The following is a 20,348-nucleotide window of genomic DNA, read 5'->3' on the forward strand; positions in this document are numbered from 1 at the left end:
AGAGACTCAAAGTACCACATTCAACTCAAAACACAACTTTATTCAAGAGATATACAGAATTATGGGAGTTTTCATCTTTAAAATTACCTCCCCTTATTACTGGATTGGGAGAAAAAGTTGTCAAAATACACCTCTCAGGGAAATCAGCAATACTCGGTGACTATTAAAGATACACAGTAACCCGATATGTCATTTTGTTCGTCGGAACATATTCTAGACATTCATGGGGTTTTTAGTAAAATTAGAATTAACGAAAGTGATGTATAAGGTAGCACACCACAGTAAGACAGCCTGGCCATGGGCAATTTTTTTGTTAAGCAAATAACTCCTGTATTATGATATGTATAAAAAATGAAAAAATAAATGTACACTATAATTGGTATATCCAGTATGAAGTAGTACATACAGGCTTCACATTTATTAAAACAAAAATCAATAAATTGGTTCCGGATTTTAAATATCCGGATTTTCCGAACGTGTGTTTACACAGGAAATTTAGTTTCGCCTACAGCGCAAAATGGAAGCCCACAGAAAAGGTAAGATAGCGGAAAAACTTAATTTACAACATATGTCCAAACAAGATTAATTCTGTCTTTGGGATAGAGATATTTAATTTTAAATAGGTTTCAGAAAAAAAATTGTGTAGAGAATTGTGCCATTTTGGGTCAAATATCATAATATTTTGCAATTTTTGAGAATTTTTTAAGCTGTTACCATGGTATTCACAGCTCTAAAAATCACAGAAAATATCAGTTTACTTATCCTTCAGAGCTCTATTAAAATTGCAAATGTTGTACAGATTTCAAATATATATACTTTATTAGAGGTTATATGTAAGGTTAACTGGCAATGTTTACATATCTAAAGCATGTGCCATATTTTTCAGAATTTGGCATTTTTACTGTACACTGCTACCATAGCTATGATTAGAACACACACAGCTATATGAATACAACAATGATTAAATCTGGCATTATTTTATTATTATGTTTTAATGCAATAACATTTGGTGACAGGTCTATCAAATTTTAAATCAATTTAGAACATGTCTATCATTTTAACAAAATGTAACAAAAGATTAACAAAAAGAATACCTTCAGTTGTTGGTTTTCCATCTGGTCCTAATCCTGGACCAGCTGTGGGCTTTCCATCAGGTCCTAATCCTGGACCAGCTGTTGGCTTTCCATCAGGTCCTAATCCTGGACCAGCGGTGGGCTGACCATTTGGTCCTAATCCTGGACCAGCTGTAGGTTTTCCATCAGGTCCTAATCCTGGACCAGCTGTGGGCTGACCATTGGGCCCTAATCCTGGACCAGCTGTGGGTTGACCATCAGGTCCTAATCCTGGACCAGCAGTGGGCTGACCATTTTGTCCTACTCCTGGACCAGCTGTGGGCTGACCATTTGGTCCCAATCCTGGACCAGCTGTTGGCTGACCATTTGGTCCTACTACTGGACCAGCTGTGGGTTGACCATCAGGTCCTAATCCTGGACCAGCAGTGGGATGACCATTTGGTCCTACTCCTGGGCCTGCTGTAGGTTTTCCATCAGGTCCTAATCCGGGTCCAGCGGTGGGCTGACCATTGGGTCCTAATCCTGGACCAGCAGTGGGCTGACCATTGAGTCCTACTCCTGGACCAGCTGTGGGCTGACCATTAGGTCCTAGTCCTGGGCCTGCTGTTGGCTGACCATTGAGTCCGAATCCTGGACCAGCTGTTGGTTTTCCATCAGGTCCTAATCCTGGACCAGCAGTGGGCTGACCATTGGGTCCTACTCCTGGGCCTGCTGTAGGTTTTCCATCAGGTCCTAATCCGGGTCCAGCTGTGGGCTGACCATTGAGTCCTAATCCTGGACCAGCAGTGGGCTGACCATTGAGTCCTACTCCTGGACCAGCTGTAGGCTGACCATTAGGTCCTAGTCCTGGGCCTGCTGTTGGCTGACCATTGGGTCCGAATCCTGGACCAGCTGTTGGTTTTCCATCAGGTCCTAATCCTGGACCAGCAGTGGGCTGACCATTGGGTCCTAATCCTGGACCAGCTGTGGGCTGACCATTGGGTCCTAATCCTGGACCAGCAGTGGGCTGACCATTGAGTCCTACTCCTGGGCCAGCTGTGGGCTGACCATTAGGTCCTAGTCCTGGGCCTGCTGTTGGCTGACCATTGGGTCCGAATCCTGGACCAGCTGTTGGTTTTCCATCAGGTCCTAATCCTGGACCAGCAGTGGGCTGACCATTGGGTCCTACTCCTGGGCCTGCTGTAGGTTTTCCATCAGGTCCTAATCCGGGTCCAGCTGTGGGCTGACCATTGAGTCCTAATCCTGGACCAGCAGTGGGCTGACCATTGAGTCCTACTCCTGGACCAGCTGTGGGCTGACCATTAGGTCCTAGTCCTGGGCCTGCTGTTGGCTGACCATTGGGTCCGAATCCTGGACCAGCTGTTGGTTTTCCATCAGGTCCTAATCCTGGACCAGCAGTGGGCTGACCATGGGGTCCTAATCCTGGACCGGCAGTGGGCTGACCATCAGGTCCTAATCCTGGACCAGCTGTAGGCTGACCATTAGGTCCAAGACCTGGTCCTGCTGTAGGCTGACCATTAGGTCCGAATCCTGGACCAGCTGTGGGCTTACCATCGGGTCCTAAACCTGGTCCTGCTGTGGGCTGACCATTGGGTCCTACTCCTGGACCAGCTGTTGGCTGACCATTGGGTCCTAGACCTGGGCCTGCTGTAGGCTGACCATTAGGTCCAAATCCTGGACCAGCTGTGGGCTTGCCATCGGGTCCTAAACCTGGTCCTGCTGTAGGCTGACCATTAGGTCCGAATCCTGGACCAGCTGTGGGCTTACCATCGGGTCCTAAACCTGGTCCTGCTGTAGGCTGACCATTAGGTCCGAGACCTGGTCCTGCTGTAGGCTGACCATTAGGTCCGAATCCTGGACCAGCTGTTGGCTGACCATTTGGTCCTAGGCCTGGGCCTGCTGTAGGCTGACCATTAGGTCCAAATCCTGGACCAGCTGTGGGCTTACCATCGGGTCCTAAACCTGGTCCTGCAGTGGGCTGACCATTGGGTCCTACTCCTGGACCAGCTGTTGGTTGACCATTGGGTCCTAGGCCTGGGCCTGCTGTCGGATGACCATTAGGTCCAAATCCTGGACCAGCTGTGGGCTGACCATTGGGTCCTAGGCCTGGGCCTGCTGTGGGCTGACCATTAGGTCCGAATCCTGGACCAGCTGTTGGCTGACCATTTGGTCCTAGGCCTGGGCCTGCTGTAGGGTGACCATTAGGTCCTACTCCTGGACCAGCTGTTGGCTGACCATTGGGTCCTACTCCTGGACCAGCTGTTGGTTGACCATTGGGTCCTAGGCCTGGGCCTGCTGTCGGATGACCATTAGGTCCAAATCCTGGACCTGCTGTGGGCTGACCATTTGGTCCTAGTCCTGGACCTGCTGTAGGCTGACCATTGGGTCCTAATCCTGGATTAGCTACTCAAAAATGATGAAAAACTGAATAAGTAATGGAATACTAAATAAATGAAAGTTGCTGAAATCTTTATGCATTTGAATCTAAAATGTAATATAAAATTTACTGTTAAAGTAGTTATTACTACATATTTGTTTACTAAATTCACAGAATAATTTTATCATGTTTATCATAGAAAATCTCAATAAAATAGGATAAATCAAAGCAAAAGAAATTCATGTGTGTTCCTCTGTCAAATCCAAGCAATTCAGACAGTCAATGCTAATGCCAAGTACCTGTAGACAGCAAGGTCTTGTAACAGCTGAGAACATCAAATCGTAGAGAAATGCCACCTTGCCATTTACGAGGCTGTATGCGGACAAAGTTGGTTAGGATTTCTCTGTCAAATCGAGCTTTGACAGGTGTATTTTGGTCATGACTTCCAACAAAAACCATCTCCTCAGCAGAGCCAGTCTCATGATAAGGGGTAAAATTGACTCCATCGTCACTGACCAACACCACATACTTGGTGACCCACTTTGCTGTGAGGGGATTGCCCTGTAGGACTATACCAGAGATCCGTGTTGGTTGCTTCAGGTCGACTTGGACAAACTGCTGGTCATCATTGTATCTACAACAGTCAGTGTATTGCTTAGATCAAAGAATCATTCTTCTAACTTTCTAAGATGAGATATGAGAAATAATGGTCTTGCACCAGCTACTTCCTACTGACATCACAAGTAAGAATTTATATCTTTGCCAAATTCAGTGGGGTCTGACTAGTAAGCAAGGAGTCTCATGTTCAATACCGAACACAGATATGTGGTGTCAATGTAAGAAATTTCAAAACTTCCTGAATTTTGTGAAAGATAGCATGCATTTTCTTTTGTCTGTTTCAATAAAATAGAAATGTCAATGCATACTTGATGTCATGCTTATATAGGTATCTGAGTTGGGTTTTTTTTTTGGACATAAATAGAAAAAAAACTTAGGAATAGCAAATGAGGTTCCCTCACAGAACCAAAATGAATCAAATCTTGATAAACTTAAACACAAACTACAAAATTATAGTTTAAATATACAAAATCAACACAAGTATACCATGTACCTAGAATTGATTCTAGGAGGATAGCACTATTACAAACTTACCTTGCAACCCACGCAGCAGTCCCTCGGAGTCGGGCCATGTTAGCATCGGTGGAAGCGCCCGTTGATGATGAAGAATCTAACTGGTCATTTGGAACTTGGACTGGACTGGACACTCCCAGCTCATTGTCACACCCTAGTAACCGATGTAGGATAAATGTTAAACTCAACATGCATGTACACTACTGCATCTGTACAAAGATATATTATATACCAGCTTTCTTTGCCGAGATACAAAAACAATGTTTTTTTAACCATTATAGACCTTTTCAAGACACATATAGGAAGCAATATAAACATTAATAGTCAAGTTATTATCACTGGATGGAGGTAAAAATATTTCATTTTCTATTAGGCATTCAAGGCTTTTGAGAAGAAAAAAATTTGAGATAAAGATAGAGAGAAAAACATAGTTGAGCCATCAAACTATTTCTGAAGACACCAACATCAAACAAAAGAAACTCAGCTAACAGAAAAGCTTTGTTTACCAATACAAGTATTTAAAGCATATTCCCTGAATAGCTGGAAACCAAAATCTTTCAATCCAAGAATTTTGAAACTGGAGGAAATTAAAAATATCTATAATGATTTAGGTTCCTGCCTACAAAACAGTTTCCTGTGTCAATTCATATTGCCACAATTACAAGGAATAAATTGTGTTTTTGTAAACTTACCACTATTCCCTGGTGTGTAATAGATGTGTGTGGTCTGGAGGGTAACAACTGTGGTTTCACCCAAAAGGGGGTTGGGAGTAAATCCAGCTGTGGGTTTTCCATCAGGTCCTAATCCTGGACCAGCAGTGGGGTGGCCATTGGGTCCTAAACCTGGACCAGCTGTGGGTTTTCCATCAGGTCCTAATCCTGGACCAGCTGTGGGCTGACCGTTGGGTCCTAATCCTGGACCAGCTGTTGGTTTTCCATCAGGTCCTAATCCTGGACCAGCTGTGGGCTGACCATTGGGTCCCAATCCAGGGCCAGCTGTGGGATGACCATTGGGTCCTACTCCTGGACCAGCTGTTGGCTGACCATTAAGTCCTACTCCTGGACCAGCTGTTGGCTGACCATTGGGTCCCAATCCAGGGCCAGCTGTTGGCTGACCATTAAGTCCTACTCCTGGACCAGCTGTGGGTTGACCATTGGGTCCTAGTCCTGGGCCTGCTGTTGGCTGACCATTGGGTCCTAATCCTGGGCCAGCTGTTGGCTGACCATTAGGTCCTACTCCTGGACCAGCTGTGGGTTGGCCATTGGGTCCTAATCCTGGGCCTGCTGTTGGTTGACCATTGGGTCCAAATCCTGGACCAGCAGTGGGCTGTCCATTAGGTCCTACTCCTGGACCAGCTGTGGGCTGCCCATTGGGTCCTAATCCAGGTCCAGCTGTGGGTTGACCATTGGGTCCAAATCCTGGACCAGCTGTGGGCTGCCCATTGGGTCCTACTCCTGGACCAGCGGTAGGTTTTCCATCTGGGCCTAATCCTGGACCAGCCGTTGGCTGACCATTGGGTCCTAATCCTGGACCAGCAGTAGGTTTTCCATCTGGGCCTAATCCTGGACCAGCCGTTGGCTGACCGTTGGGTCCTAATCCTGGACCAGCGGTAGGTTTTCCATCTGGGCCTAATCCTGGACCAGCCGTAGGTTGACCGTTGGGTCCTAATCCTGGACCAGCAGTAGGTTTTCCATCTGGGCCTAATCCTGGACCAGCTGTGGGCTGACCATTTAGTCCTATTCCTGGACCAGCTGTGGGCTGACCGTTGGGTCCTAATCCTGGACCAGCAGTAGGTTTTCCATCTGGGCCTAATCCTGGACCAGCTGTGGGCTGACCATTTAGTCCTATTCCTGGACCTGCCGTGGGTTGACCGTTGGGTCCTAATCCTGGACCAGCAGTAGGTTTTCCATCTGGGCCTAATCCTGGACCAGCTGTGGGCTGACCATTTAGTCCTATTCCTGGACCAGCTGTGGGCTGACCATTGGGCCCAACACCAGGTTGAGCAGTGGGATGACAGGCATCATTACAATACACACGCACCTCATAGTCCAGACAAGTGGCAGTGTTCTGGTTGATATCCTCACAAACCAAACCTCTGTTGATATCACAGGACACACCCATCTGACCAGCTTGGTTCAATGGTGTATGTTGGTTTGTGATGCGACATTGAATCTTTGAAGGGAATTCACAGAAAGAGTAAGCCAGGCGGAGGTTACTAATTGTTTCATAGTCTCCTTTGCTGGAGGCTGTTCTCTTGTAGCTGTTCATCCATTCTGACCATTCACAAGAAGGCTTGAGAGGATATGGTACCCCTGGCATTGGGGTCGGCAAAATTGGTTTTCCATCTGGGCCGATAACTGGAGCAGCTGTGGGTTTTCCATCAGGTCCTAATCCTGGACCAGCTGTGGGCTGACCATTGGGTCCTAATCCTGGACCAGCTGTGGGCTGACCATTGGGTCCTAGTCCTGGACCAGCTGTTGGCTGACCGTTGGGTCCTAGTCCTGGACCAGCGGTGGGCTGACCATTAAGTCCTAGTCCTGGACCAGCTGTGGGCTGGCCATTAGGTCCTAATCCTGGACCAGCTGTGGGCTGACCGTTGGGTCCTAATCCTGGGCCTGCTGTGGGCTGTCCATTAAGTCCTAATCCTGGGCCAGCTGTGGGCTGACCATTGGGTCCTAATCCTGGACCAGCTGTGGGCTGACCATTAAGTCCTAATCCTGGACCAGCTGTGGGTTGACCATTAGGTCCTAATCCTGGAGCTGCCGTTGGAGCTAAAATTCAGGAACAACTTTTAAACTAATCAGAAATTTTCTCACATTGGCATTTAATTTCCTACTGTTGATTCAACTTATTTTCACAAAAAACATAATACATGTATACTATTTAATTTATGATTTTGCTTTCGACAAAATATTATCTTTGCTTAAAAGCAAGCAATAACACCTTTTATATGAGCCTGATGTATGGATTTATTTCTACTCACCACAATCACAGTTATAACGAACTTCATAGTCATAACAGATTCCACCATTACGCTGATATGCATTGTTACACACAAGTCCAGTTGCCAGATCACAAGTAGCACGTTGTCCTGCCTGGTCTGCCATGGTGTTGGTGCCAATGACTCTACATTGGATCTCTGTCACCATGCTAGCATCACAGAATGTATATTTTTCTCTTAGTCCCTGCATTGTTTCCACATCCCCACGGTTGAATGCTGTTGGTACTGCAATACTCATCCAACTTGTCCACCCGTTTGCCACACAAACAGGTGGCAGAACAGTAAGACCAAAAGTCGCGGGTGTGGTCTTGTACCATCCATCTTGGTGTGGTTTGGTGTATCCTGGACCAGCTGTGGGGTTACCGTGGCTACCAGGCTGCGGGTGGGCCGTTGGTACGCCAGTCTGTCCAGAGCCAGGACCAGGTGTTGGGTGGCCATTAGGACCAACCATCGGACCTGGAGTTGGATTTCCACTCTGTACTGTGGATGGCCCTAATGTTGTACTACAGTAGCCATTCCTCTTGATTTTACCATCGTCACAGTAACTGGTAACAAATTACATTATGTATAAAAATCGTTGTATACTGTATTTGACTTAATAACTGCAACCCTACTCTACCTTCGGGATATATGACGAGTTTGCTTTATCAAAAAGCATTTAATTCTGCATGCTACTGTTACATTTCCTTGTCTAATTCTTCAATTTATGGTAAATAAAACAATTTATCATATTCATCAAAAACCTTTTATAAAATATTTATTAACTTTAACACTCCTCTATAATAATAAAAATAATAATATTACAATAAATTTATCTTCTGAAGATAAAAAACATGGATTTTCCAAAGGCCAATTTTTCTCATGTTAGATAAAAGTTATATATATATATATATAGACTATTATTGGCAATATAGATATATTACAGTTGTCTTTCTTTAAACTATCACAGAATTAATACTTGAAGTGCCTGCCCTTTAAAGGTACTCCTCTATACTAACCATATCTCACATTCAGCCTGACAGACAGACCCATCTGTGATACGTTCGTTTTGTCTGTAGTCCTTCCCGTTAACAGAACACACAGTTGTGTTACAGAAGGCTTCTGGGATACATGTCATTGGCTCGGCTGAGCTGTCATACACCTGTCCAGACGGACATGGTTCGATATCGCATCCTTCTACACAGTTTTGTTCCTGACAGCCGGATGTAACGGTATCGTAGACCAGATGGTTGTCACAAGTACGTTTTGGGCAGAGTGATATACAGGGATTGTAAGCTTCACAATCCTCACACTGTATCGCTGCATAAAACAGAAACATTTAATGCTTATCCACTCTCTGGACGGATTGATCTTACCAACACAAGGAAGTAAGTCTTATTTTTATAATGGCCAAGGAAAGAAGATAGAATACCAGGCTTTTATAGCCAAAAAGCAATTTTTTTTTATTTAATTTTTTTCCATGAAATTTAGATTTTTCTTAAATAACTGAGCTTTCCCAGAAGTTCCTATTATCTTGTTTGATAAGTATGATAATTTGTCATTATATGTATAGATTAAAAAGCAGCTAAGGAATTTCGAAGAAATGTTTAGTGTTTTAAATGTGTTTGATATGCTTTGAGTAATTTCCTTTAACCACATTATATCTACTGCTTTTTGTAAAATGAAATGAAATTATCATGGATTCCAAGTGATTTTCTGATGAGTACAGAAACATGTAAGGACAAATTTTGAAGAATGTCTTGGACACATCTATTGAACGATTTAAAATACACATACCACAGAGTTCCTCAGTTCTCCATTTGATGGGAAGTCCACTGATAGCACACTGATGGGCATAGGCAGCAATGGCAGTACATAGACACTCACAGTCACCGCCCAGGTCACACGCACAGGTGTCAAAAATACACCTGTAAACAGATACAACAGGTAATCATAGACACTCGCAGTCACCTCCCAGGTCACACACACAGGTGTCAAAAATACACCTGTAAACAGATACAACAGGTAATCATAGACACTCGCAGTCACCTCCCAGGTCACACACACAGGTGTCAAAAATACACCTGTAAACACATACAACAGGTTCACATAGACACTCGCCATCACTGCCCAGGTCACACGCACAGGTGTCAAAAAAATACACCTGGTAATAGACCACTCGACTGCAGATAACTTTTCTGTAGCTAGATCGGTTGAGCATTAGACTAAGAGGGTCCCAGGTTCGATCCCTAGCAGAAGTATTGAAATCAAATGAGCTTAATTTGTTAAATAGTGTCAATTACTGCAGATCAATTAGTTCATCATCTTTTTACACATCATACAAACCTGTTTAAGTACTCCTGAACAGGGATGAGATGGTGGCAGGGCTGGAATATGTGTGACTGTAGTATGCTACATTTTTGTTGTGCCCAAGGTTTACGGTGTGGCGCAGCCTCACAAGTATCGGTTATCACCCCTGGGGTAGCACAGGCTTGACGCACTTTCCAGCTGTCAGCAAAGGTCGTGACCTTCACTGCTGGAGGTCCGCCCTGAGGCATAGCAAAATCATCCAGCTGGTCTCCATTGAAGTTTCCACAAAGACCAACAACCTGTGTTATGATTATAATGATTCTGTGTTAATAAATTTTAATGACATAAGACCATTTTAATGAACAGTTTTTCATCTTCAAATAGTAATATTTCATCACATTCATCAAAATTGGATACATTATTTCTACAGTCAATATAATTAAATAATTTCATTCAGAAAGCAAATCTTGAAATCAATGACTCTGTACCTTGCCCTTGTGGATGGTAGAAAGTTTGAGGTACACTCGGGTACCCCTATCCCAAGTCAATGTGATACCACTGTCTGTTGAAATGATCACAAAGTTCCCAATCTCTTGTTTGTGAAAAGGCGAGTTGGATTCCACAAATACAGGCTTGCCTCTGATCAACTGGATTCTGAAGAAGTTCAGGCTCCCTGTCAAACAATAAAAAGTTGCAGCCAACAAGATCAAATGAAACACTGTTCATCTTTATAGATGAACAGCTATTAAGAGTGTGTTTCATATGCTAGAACATTCACAGATAAATCAATTAATTATCAGATTATATTTTGCATACTAATACTTTTTTTGATTTTGTGGTATTGTCAAGTTACTTCTGGAGGGCAGTACTATCCTTACATTTATAGATTTTCTTGGATATTTTGTGTATTTCATTTCATGTGCTTCTTTTTTTTCTGCACCAGTTTTAATTCACTTTTTTTTTTTTTTTTTTTATTGTTTAAATGTTTTAAAAGACCTTTTCTGCATGGTTATTTATACAACAGACATATATTCTTCTCAATATATTTCCTGGTAATTTTTTAATAATCCTTTTTTTAAATAATCTTTCCTTTATTTTACTTTAGTACTTACCAGGCACTCCTACTTCAAATGTGATTGATTTGGTACAGGTTACACCACTTGTTCCACAAGGAATATTTTCTGTGGTGATCTGGAACTGGTTGGGGTTATCTGGGGATGCTTTAGCCAGAACATAGTCACAGTTACCCTGGAACTCGTAGGTTTTGCCATCAAATGTGTGGTAATGTGAGTCGCCGTAGGCACTACAGACTGCGGGACAGTCTTTGTTCTCACACACCCACTTGGTGCTGGTACAGGTGCTGTAAGGGAGCAACAATTTTTTTTCATATACCATGGGTAATAGTCAACTATAAAAACAGATAGGATTTTTTTTGAAGATATTAATGAATAAAGATGCATGAATGACTTAATGGGCGATTACTGCAATATTGTTCAGAAGGAAGAAAAATATTGGAACATGATTAATAGAGACTTTACAGGGAGAATACCAAACAAATGTTTTGTCAAAGAAGATAAAATATTGATCTATCTCCTCTCTGTAATATGTTTTAAAAAAATCATATGGGCATGCAGTTCCAAAATTATCCATGTTGTTATAAATGAAAATATTATTGTGGACATACTTTAAAATTTTGAAAATTTGATCTTCCTTAAAAATTCATCTATAAAAATACTATAAAAAATATTATACGACATTCAACGTCATATTGAAAATAACTAGACATATCTAGGTTACATTTGATCTTCAGTAACAAGATCAGGGCATCAGGAAGAAATCATTTCAATCATAAAGAGCGAGTATATACGAACCACTGGTTACAGTCCATAACCATGGTCTCTCCCTCACGATAGGCCTTTCCTCCATGGTGACATGGACAGTCGCCAGCTAGGATACAGCTATCACCCTCACGGACATATCCAGGTTTACAACGGCAGCCTGGCTGACAATCACTTGGGGTGGGACAGGTAGGAGGTGTGGCCATATTCTGACAAGTCAAAGGGCAGTCGGACGAGCACTTGGTGTATTCTTCGTTTTCCGGACAAGGTGAGGAAATGTTAGCCAGAGCAACATTGGGGGAAGGGAGCTGGCAGTCCCAGTGTGCATTACGACAAGTACTGCAAAGCAAGCATGTTAACATTAGTTATTAAAAGTAATTTCTATATCAGAAGGATGTGGCAATCATTAGAATGTATATGTCATTATTCATGTAATTACTATGTCATGTCAATCATCTTTTAAATTTATAATCTACATAAACAGTTCAAAATACAGGAGATTTGAATTTTTCTTGATGTAGAATTCATAGCATACAGATCCTTGCAGGCAAAGATACTGTATTGTGATAGCTTACAACTTGTTTTTGTCATGCAAAACAGTGTCATTCAATCCAATGAATTTGTTTTCCAAGGACCCATTGCACAAATTATTTGACATTTTAACAAATATTTGGATCTTAGCATCCATATAATGTTGTGAAGCAAGTAGCATACTAGCCACTTATGACAAAATGCCAACAATGCATCGACATTAGTCAGAGAGACAAATGCTGGCAAGAGATGGAATCATGTAGACAGCAAATCAGTAATAACTGAAGTGTCAACCCCCCCTAACCCCATTTTATATTGATATTTGTAACAACCCTTGATAAGCTTGTCTTACTTGTCACCTAGGGAGAAAGACTGTGAGGTCTATATCAAGGACGTTTTTGGACATACCAAATTTTGTCCTCCATCATGACAACTTTGCCTGGCTCCATCTGGCGTTCACCAAACACGCAGGGACACTGGTCAATGGTCACACATTCACCGTTGTCATTGAGAGACTGACCAGCAGGACAGGCACAACCCTCTGCACACTCCTGGGACTGTACACAGTCTGGAAACTTCCCCAAAACGTCACAGGTACGCTTACATTCGTTAGGACACACCTGGTACTCCTGTCCCTCCCGTACAGGGTAACACTGAAAAACAGACATGGAATAACAGTGAGGTTTTAATCATTTTAGAAATGAACAACACACCCTTTCACATATGTGATATATTTCTTCCACTTTCCGACCAATAATTTTAAAAAGGGATAACATTTCCAATCATCAATGAATAACTCTTAGATGTGAAAGTTAATTTGCCCAAATCATTTAAAGACTTAAGAGAATATTGAACTTTTACCATCTTTATTATAAATTAATATTTTAGGTAACAAAGGTACACGTACAATCAATTTTGTATTAAATAAATTTCTTTAAGGAAAGGTCTCCAATTACTTGTTAAGTTTGGTTAGCATTTAAATGAATATTTAGAGAGCTACAATTGTCCTAACACAGCTGATGGACTTTCAAATAGTTTCTTTTTTACATTGTGTAATTTAGGACATAAACCTAACACATGTTAAGATGTTTATTTCAGGCTTTTTTTATAATTGTATACCTACCATGGAGACATTGAGATGTTGATTTCAGGCAGTTTTTGTAATACCCACTACATTTTGAGATATAGAGATGTTGATTTCAGGCAGTTTTTGTAATACCTACCACATTTTGAGATATAGAGATGTTGATTTCAGGCAGTTTTTGTAATACCTACCACATTTTGAGATATAGAGATGTTGATTTCAGGCAGTTTTTGTAATACCTACCACATTTTGAGATATAGAGATGTTGATTCAGGCAGTTTTTGTAATACCTACCACATTTGGAGGAATAGAGATGCTGATTTCAGGCAATTTTTGTAATACCTACCACATTTGGAGGAATAGTGATGTTGATTTCAGGCAGTTTTTGTAATACCTACCACACTTTGAGATATAGAGATGTTGATTTCAGGCAGTTTTTGTAATACCTACTACATTTTGAGATATAGAGATGTTGATTTCAGGCAGTTTTTGTAATACCTACTACATTCAGAGACGTTGAGACGCCATGGGATTGAGACACCTGAGTTAGCACAACGTTGTGCATAGCTGCCGAGAATGGGACACAGGCAGTCTTTGACATTGTCTTGGCACTGACACATGTCAAATGTACAGTCTTGTAGATCTGTTGCGTAGTCCACAATACTATGGCATGCTGGGAAGTGAAAAAAAATTCGTTCATGTTGAATCAAATTTTCATACATCTAAAATCAATTTTCATCAAAAAGATTTCTAAATATATCTTAAGATACCAAAAACGACTTGCTCTAAGGGACTCCTTTGATGGGCAATGAAACGATACAAAGACAAAAACAAGAGAGAATGAACAAGTTTTACACAATGTATAGAAAGACTCTGCAAAAACTAAAAAGTATTGATAATTTGAAAACGACTATCATTTAGAGCATTTTCTATTATATAATGGTGAGTTACTTACATTTGAAGATGTCCCCAGACAGGTAAGCACAGTATTGTTCAGCTTTCACTTTATTCTGGGCATTTTCGTCACAGGAATTCACCACCTCCCCAACATCTTTACAATTAGGGCTGACTTTCCATCGGTTCCCAAAGTTTGCTGGTGAAGTTTCAATATCACCCTCTCTTGTCAGAAAGTCATTGGATTGCTTAAAGTCGTAGGTACCACACAGGCCCTGAGTTTTGTTGACAAAGGTGGGAGGTACTGTGATGTAGGCACGCGTTTTACCATCCCAGAGTATAGTAACACCATTGTCCAAAGTTGCCTGCAAAGTATCCCAAGTTTTTTCAAGCATGAAAATTTGGTAAATTAAGAATTGAAAATGCTGAAAATATCTTTCTTTTGTGTAAGAATAATTTTTTGTAGCAACAAAATTAATCTATCCCTAAATGAGGCTTAGGTGAGGAACTACAGAATTGAACAATTCAGAAAAGCTTTAAAACACTAAAGATGCTACAAGGCCGACAGCATATATACTACTAATCACAAAAATGCATAAAATGGCGACCACTGTATTAAAAAATATCAAAATATTGTATGACATAAAATATTCATTGTGAATAAACTTTCATTGTTTTCATGGTAACTATGAAACCACACAATGTAAAAACTAACTAAAGAAATTTGTACCCACAAAATGATTTGAAATCTCCAAACCACAAAAGAAAGTTCTCAGGAACATTACATGTTAATCAATATACAAATGTACCAATAAATAAAAACAAAATAGCTCCCTAAATGTGATCACTTATAAGACCAAAAATTACATATGTAATATATAGATCACAACAGAATTTCTGAAAAATGCAATTCATTATTTTCTACTGCTAAATATACCTTTATGAAGAGTGAATTAATTCTATCAACAACGATGCCAGTTCCTCTGTATGGAAACCTTGGTGTGCTGACGGAGTCTACGGTGAGATCATGCTGGAAACCCATCTTGATTGTGTGACCACCATACTCGATCGTGACAGACTTGGTACAGGACGCACCTCTATGACCACAGTGTACGTTTTCTGCCAGGATGTTAAAGTTTGGTGACTGTTTAATCAAATAGTATGTACATTCACCCATGAAATCATACCGCTTGCCATCAAATGTCATGTAGTGAGGGTCACCCGTAGCAGAACAGGTTGCAGAACATTTCTTCGTGGTGCAGTCCCAGGCTGCATTTTTGCATGTACTGAAAGTAATAACAATGTCTCTCTTGTAGAAATTTCTTCTGTAAAATGATCATTTGTACAGAAGACATTTTTGACAGCAATTCTGTGGACTATTTTGAGGACATTTACGTCTTGGCCTCTTATTTTTGGCTATTAATAGGAATTATCCAAATATTGAGAATCTATTTGTAACTTATCTTCTATTAAAATGGAATCTATCAACAGATATTTTGAAAATAACATCCAGGACAACATTGAAATATTTATTTACTGCCAGACATTTTAATAATAATTAGAAAATAACAAAATATGTTTATGTTGGTTCCAAGTCCTCACAAAAAAACAACAACATGGCATTAATATTTACCAGGTATTACAGTCTTTCTTGATTGTCTCCCCTGGCTGATGGAGATGCTCTCCATGTTTACAGGGACACTGATCGACAGCCACACAGGTATCCCCAGATACAACCATATTATCTGGACAGAAGCAGCCGTCAATACATGTCGTATCAGTGCATGTCGTCATGCTGGAGCCACATGTCCTTGAACATGTACTTCCACACTCCTTGTGAATAAAGTTCCCAGGACATTGGACAGCTGGTAAAATAGCAAAAATCTATGTACTACTGCATATTTCCAAGTCCAACCGAGAGATACCAGACTTAAAGAGATTTTCCCGATGTTTAAGCCAAAAATTCAATTTCTTTTTTCAAAGTTTAATCCAGAGATAAAAAGATTTACATTTTTACCTATTTCTTTTTTTTAACAAAAATTCATTTTTTTTACGAAGTTTAAACCAGAAATAAAAAGATTTTGGGATTTTTACCAATGTTTTTGATTAAGAAATCTATTGAAATTCTCAAAATATTCTACAATACATATAAAGGAAACTTCTATCTTGTTTCTCCAAAATCCTGAATTTCCCAGTAATATTAATGACCCTCATTTATCCCTGTCTACTAAAAGATTATAAGAATTTTAAGCTAGAGAATGCACTAAACAGCTAATAGATTATTGTCCTTAAATATGGTTGCCTGGTTATAAGGCCAACAATGTCTGTTGCAGTTCTGTGTTATTAAATGCTCCTTGAATGCCCCACAATTATTCAAACACTAGCCCCAACTTAATGACGAGTCAGGAGTTTATTTATTGGCCTCTTGGACTTAAAACAGGATAAAATAATGGCACTCTACAAATTAATGTAAGTCTGTACATACGACATAGCTGATCCGTTCTCCAGGACAGTTTGACATTGGCCTCCATACATGCACGACTGTAGGCCTCAAAGCTGTTACAGGTACAAGTCTGTATGGAGTTCTGACAGCAATCACTTTTACATGCTTCCAGATATGGCTGGGGATCTATCGTCTATGTGTAAAAAAAAAAAAGGATTTTGTTGAAGGTTTTTTCCTTTTTTTCCCACTGTTTATGAACAGTTATCTTCAATATTAAACTTGCAATTTTCAAAGATTTTTTTATTAAAATTGTGAATCAATAAATAACATAACATAAATTAACATGTATTCACCTATCATATTGACATTTGTTTCAATTTACAGAATATATTGGTCAAATACATTACAATAAACATTGATATTTGACATTTCCCAGACCATATCAAGATCACCAACCGAATGACAAGACTGGAAAGCGGAACCCATGATGGTGGAGCAGGTGGACTGAGCTTGTGTAGCGGCCGCTGGACTGCAGGTCTGTTGTGGAACATCAGGACAGGTCCCTGAAAGCACAATCAATATAATTATCATTTTTATACCATAATTTCTTACATACGGGTAAAACAAAACATCAATTTTAATTTGGATATTAACAGTAGATTTATATAGAAGATCATTCAACTGTTATTTCATTGTGATCTTGAATTAATTTAATCTGAATACATATTATTCATTTATTACCATAATCAGACAAATTTATCAAAAAATTCAATATGGTTTAAAAATGATGTTTTTGTCATCAACATACCACCGCCAAGTGTAGACCTTTTCCATGTTGTAGCAAAACTGGCAGCAGAGGTGACAACTTTTCCAGAGTCTGTCAAGAAATCATTGGACTTGTCCCCATCGTATTTACCGCAGAGTCCGCATGTATTACCACGGTGGTCTGAGGTAACTGCAAGGAACACAGACTCACGCCCATCCCAACGTAACATGTATCCAAGGTTGCTCCTGATGATAATGTAGGCACCAAGCTTCTCAAAAACATGCCCGTTTCTAGACATCGGCAGTGTCATCAACGACCCATCCCAAAAAATTGCTGGCCCGGCTGCTTCCCTCCTTAATGAAACTTTCACATTTCCGAAATAAACGTCAACCTGCCTTGTACATGGTGATGCAGGGGAACATGACTGATCATTGATGACGTGGATGTTGAATGTGTTAGCTGCACAGTCTTTTAGCAAAACATATTCGCACTGGCCCTGGTATGAATAAACCTTGCGGTCAAATGTCCGGTAGTGATCCTGTCCCCAGGCCACACATGTGGCATCATAGGATGTGGAGTGACTGGGCGTACTGCCTCCTGTGGGGGTAGCGACTGAAGGGAGGCCACTCCCGGGTGAAGAGGAACCACTGTCAACTGCAATAGATAGGGATGGTACAACACACAAACTAACCCCTCAATACCATTTTTTGTTTTCAACTTTTGGAGCGATTAATTCTCAATTGTGTCATGTAACACACAATATTTCTTTAAAAAAAAATTTTTTTTAATTCTATATAGATCTTATACAGACTGACTTACAAATGTTTGTGTGTGCCTAATTGCATTATAACAGGTTAGAGTTTTATTAGCTGAACAGTGTGAAATATTTGCATATGCTTAAAATCAACCAGAAATATGACTAAATTAACACCAGGGGCATGGCCCTGTTAATGCCGAACAAAGCAATGGAGTTGCAATCCCTGCAAAATTTATAAGTGAAAAGGGTACATGTATACACATTTGTGTAATAACCTAATAATTTGCATAAAATCTATGATCCAGTGACCCTATTACATTCAGTTTTGATTCCCTATTCCCCAATGTTCCGTATTTAGACAGTCTAATTCATGTGCGTATAGTCTGTAGACATTCCGATAGGGTTAATTAGTTATCAAAGTATTATGACCTGACAGATAGCTCGTCAACATCAGCTGACACATGAAAAAGTTGAACAATTTAAGTTTAAGCTTCACGGAAATTACCAATTTCACAGCGGAGTCCTTTCCATCCCTTAGAACATGCACAGGTTTCCGGCATGACACAGGAACCACCATTTTCACACCCTTGGGAACAAACAGCTGGAGAAAGAAAAAAATTCTGTATAATTTACTGAATAAGGTGTTGGGTCAATTAGTAATAACACATGCTTTTTGTAAGATGCATATTATACACATAATTTATACATATATATATATAATCTACCTAGATCTTTCCTGCCAGCAATGTTGATGTAGTCCAATGCAAAGTTTCTGATGTTTTAAGACAGCCTAGCTGGTACTATTAGGCCGATAAAACCTCAAAAACTTTCAGATTTAAATGTTAATGATGAATGCATTTTGTGAGAGAGATAATTATATCATTAAATACACCTGCTAATTAAGGCTTATATAATTACTCCACAAATACTATACTTCAGCATTAACAATACTTGACAAGTTGTTGTTACTGTATTAGATTTATATTAGAATCGAATCACATGTATATATACATGCAGATTATCATAAGGATAAAACTCTGGTTTCTTTTTGACATCAAACAGAAACTTTAAATATTATTTTTCCTGACACTAACATTTTTTAAGATATGATATTTTTTATTCATTTTAAGTCGTCGGGCATACTTTGACCGACCGACATAACTAAACTAAGATGTTTCCACATAACTACATGATACAAAAAAACAATTAATGTACAAACACATGCATTGCCTAAAACAAACTGTTTAATCACATGCATGGAATACTCCCCTCTCACCCTACCCACTCTCTATGGACAAAACTATGTGACTATGTCTTTAATAATCATTAACATTCATTGCAATCCCCTATAATCACATAATTAAGCTCGTTTAAATATTTTAGTATCTTGATCGATAGGCTATATAATAAAAATAATAAGCTCCTGCAATGTGCTGTGATCCCTAAATTCATCTAGTCAGTTAAAATATGCTCCGTCGGTGGTCGGGTGGCACAGTGGTATTAAAACACGTCACACGTGCCTTTCACATAGGCGGTCGGGTTCGATTTCCCGATCGGACGTGAAAATGTATGGGGTCACCTGCCCGACCACCTAGTTTTCCCGGTACTCCGGGTTCCTCCCACAGCAAGACCCGGGCGCTTCCGTCCGGGGCCAACAAGCGTGATTATTAGAAGTTGATATAACGCAATTGTTGTAAAATAAACAAAGTTTTCAAATGTTGCATACTCTGCGTAGCTCAAAGCACGATATCAGTCAAATTTTCGCGCCATCTGTGATATGAACTACTTCCGGTGCGATAACTCTTCATCAGCATCGACGCATCGACTCATCGACGCCGAGCTGAACGATATAAAATGATATGATGTAATTCATAAGTGATCCTTGAAACTTCAGAATCGTTTATATGTCATTGCTTGGACCTACTTTCGTTCTACCCAGAATAGCTTATGTTATCGCCAACCCAGATAGGCCTAATTAGATATCTACCCCCGATTTTTTAGAATGCGTATGAAATATTGAAATTCAAGTTAAGCGCTGGAATTATTTATCATCATACAGGTAGTTTTCCACACGGTTCTGCTCCTTTAGAATATCTTACATAGATAGTTGATATAAATAATTGTTAAATCAAACACAATGAGAGCTCTGGGTCTCATCTCGATT

The 20,348-nt window shown here is 40.3% G+C and overlaps 2 protein-coding genes across 2 annotated transcripts in view; both read right to left on the reverse strand.

Moving 5' to 3' along the window:
• Positions 1–4,729, reverse strand: part of LOC117343172 (mucin-5AC-like) — a 61,801-nt gene extending 57,072 nt beyond the window's left edge. Inside the window, exons 1-3 of the mRNA XM_033905505.1 lie at positions 4,603–4,729; positions 3,750–4,084; positions 1,095–3,476 (exon numbers count right to left, since the gene is read on the reverse strand). Coding sequence (XP_033761396.1) covers positions 1,095–3,476; positions 3,750–4,084; positions 4,603–4,640 — 2,755 coding nt within the window. The 5' untranslated portion in view covers positions 4,641–4,729. The remainder of the gene's footprint in view (positions 1–1,094; positions 3,477–3,749; positions 4,085–4,602) is intronic.
• Positions 4,730–5,020: 291 nt separating this feature from the next.
• Positions 5,021–20,341, reverse strand: LOC117343306 (mucin-5AC-like). Its single transcript, XM_033905649.1, is given in 20 exon segments — positions 5,021–5,031; positions 5,274–7,352; positions 7,565–8,127; positions 8,581–8,881; positions 9,359–9,489; positions 9,908–10,170; positions 10,360–10,544; positions 10,984–11,231; positions 11,743–12,048; positions 12,649–12,878; positions 12,880–12,893; positions 13,827–13,997; positions 14,280–14,583; positions 15,156–15,504; positions 15,852–16,083; positions 16,704–16,854; positions 17,118–17,224; positions 17,470–18,120; positions 18,690–18,785; positions 20,284–20,341. Coding segments are annotated over 20 exon segments (6,450 nt in total).
• Positions 20,342–20,348: the final 7 nt, after the last annotated feature.

Source organism: Pecten maximus, chromosome 15 (assembly GCF_902652985.1).
Source record: "Pecten maximus chromosome 15, xPecMax1.1, whole genome shotgun sequence".
NCBI classification, from domain to species: Eukaryota; Metazoa; Mollusca; class Bivalvia; order Pectinida; family Pectinidae; genus Pecten; species Pecten maximus.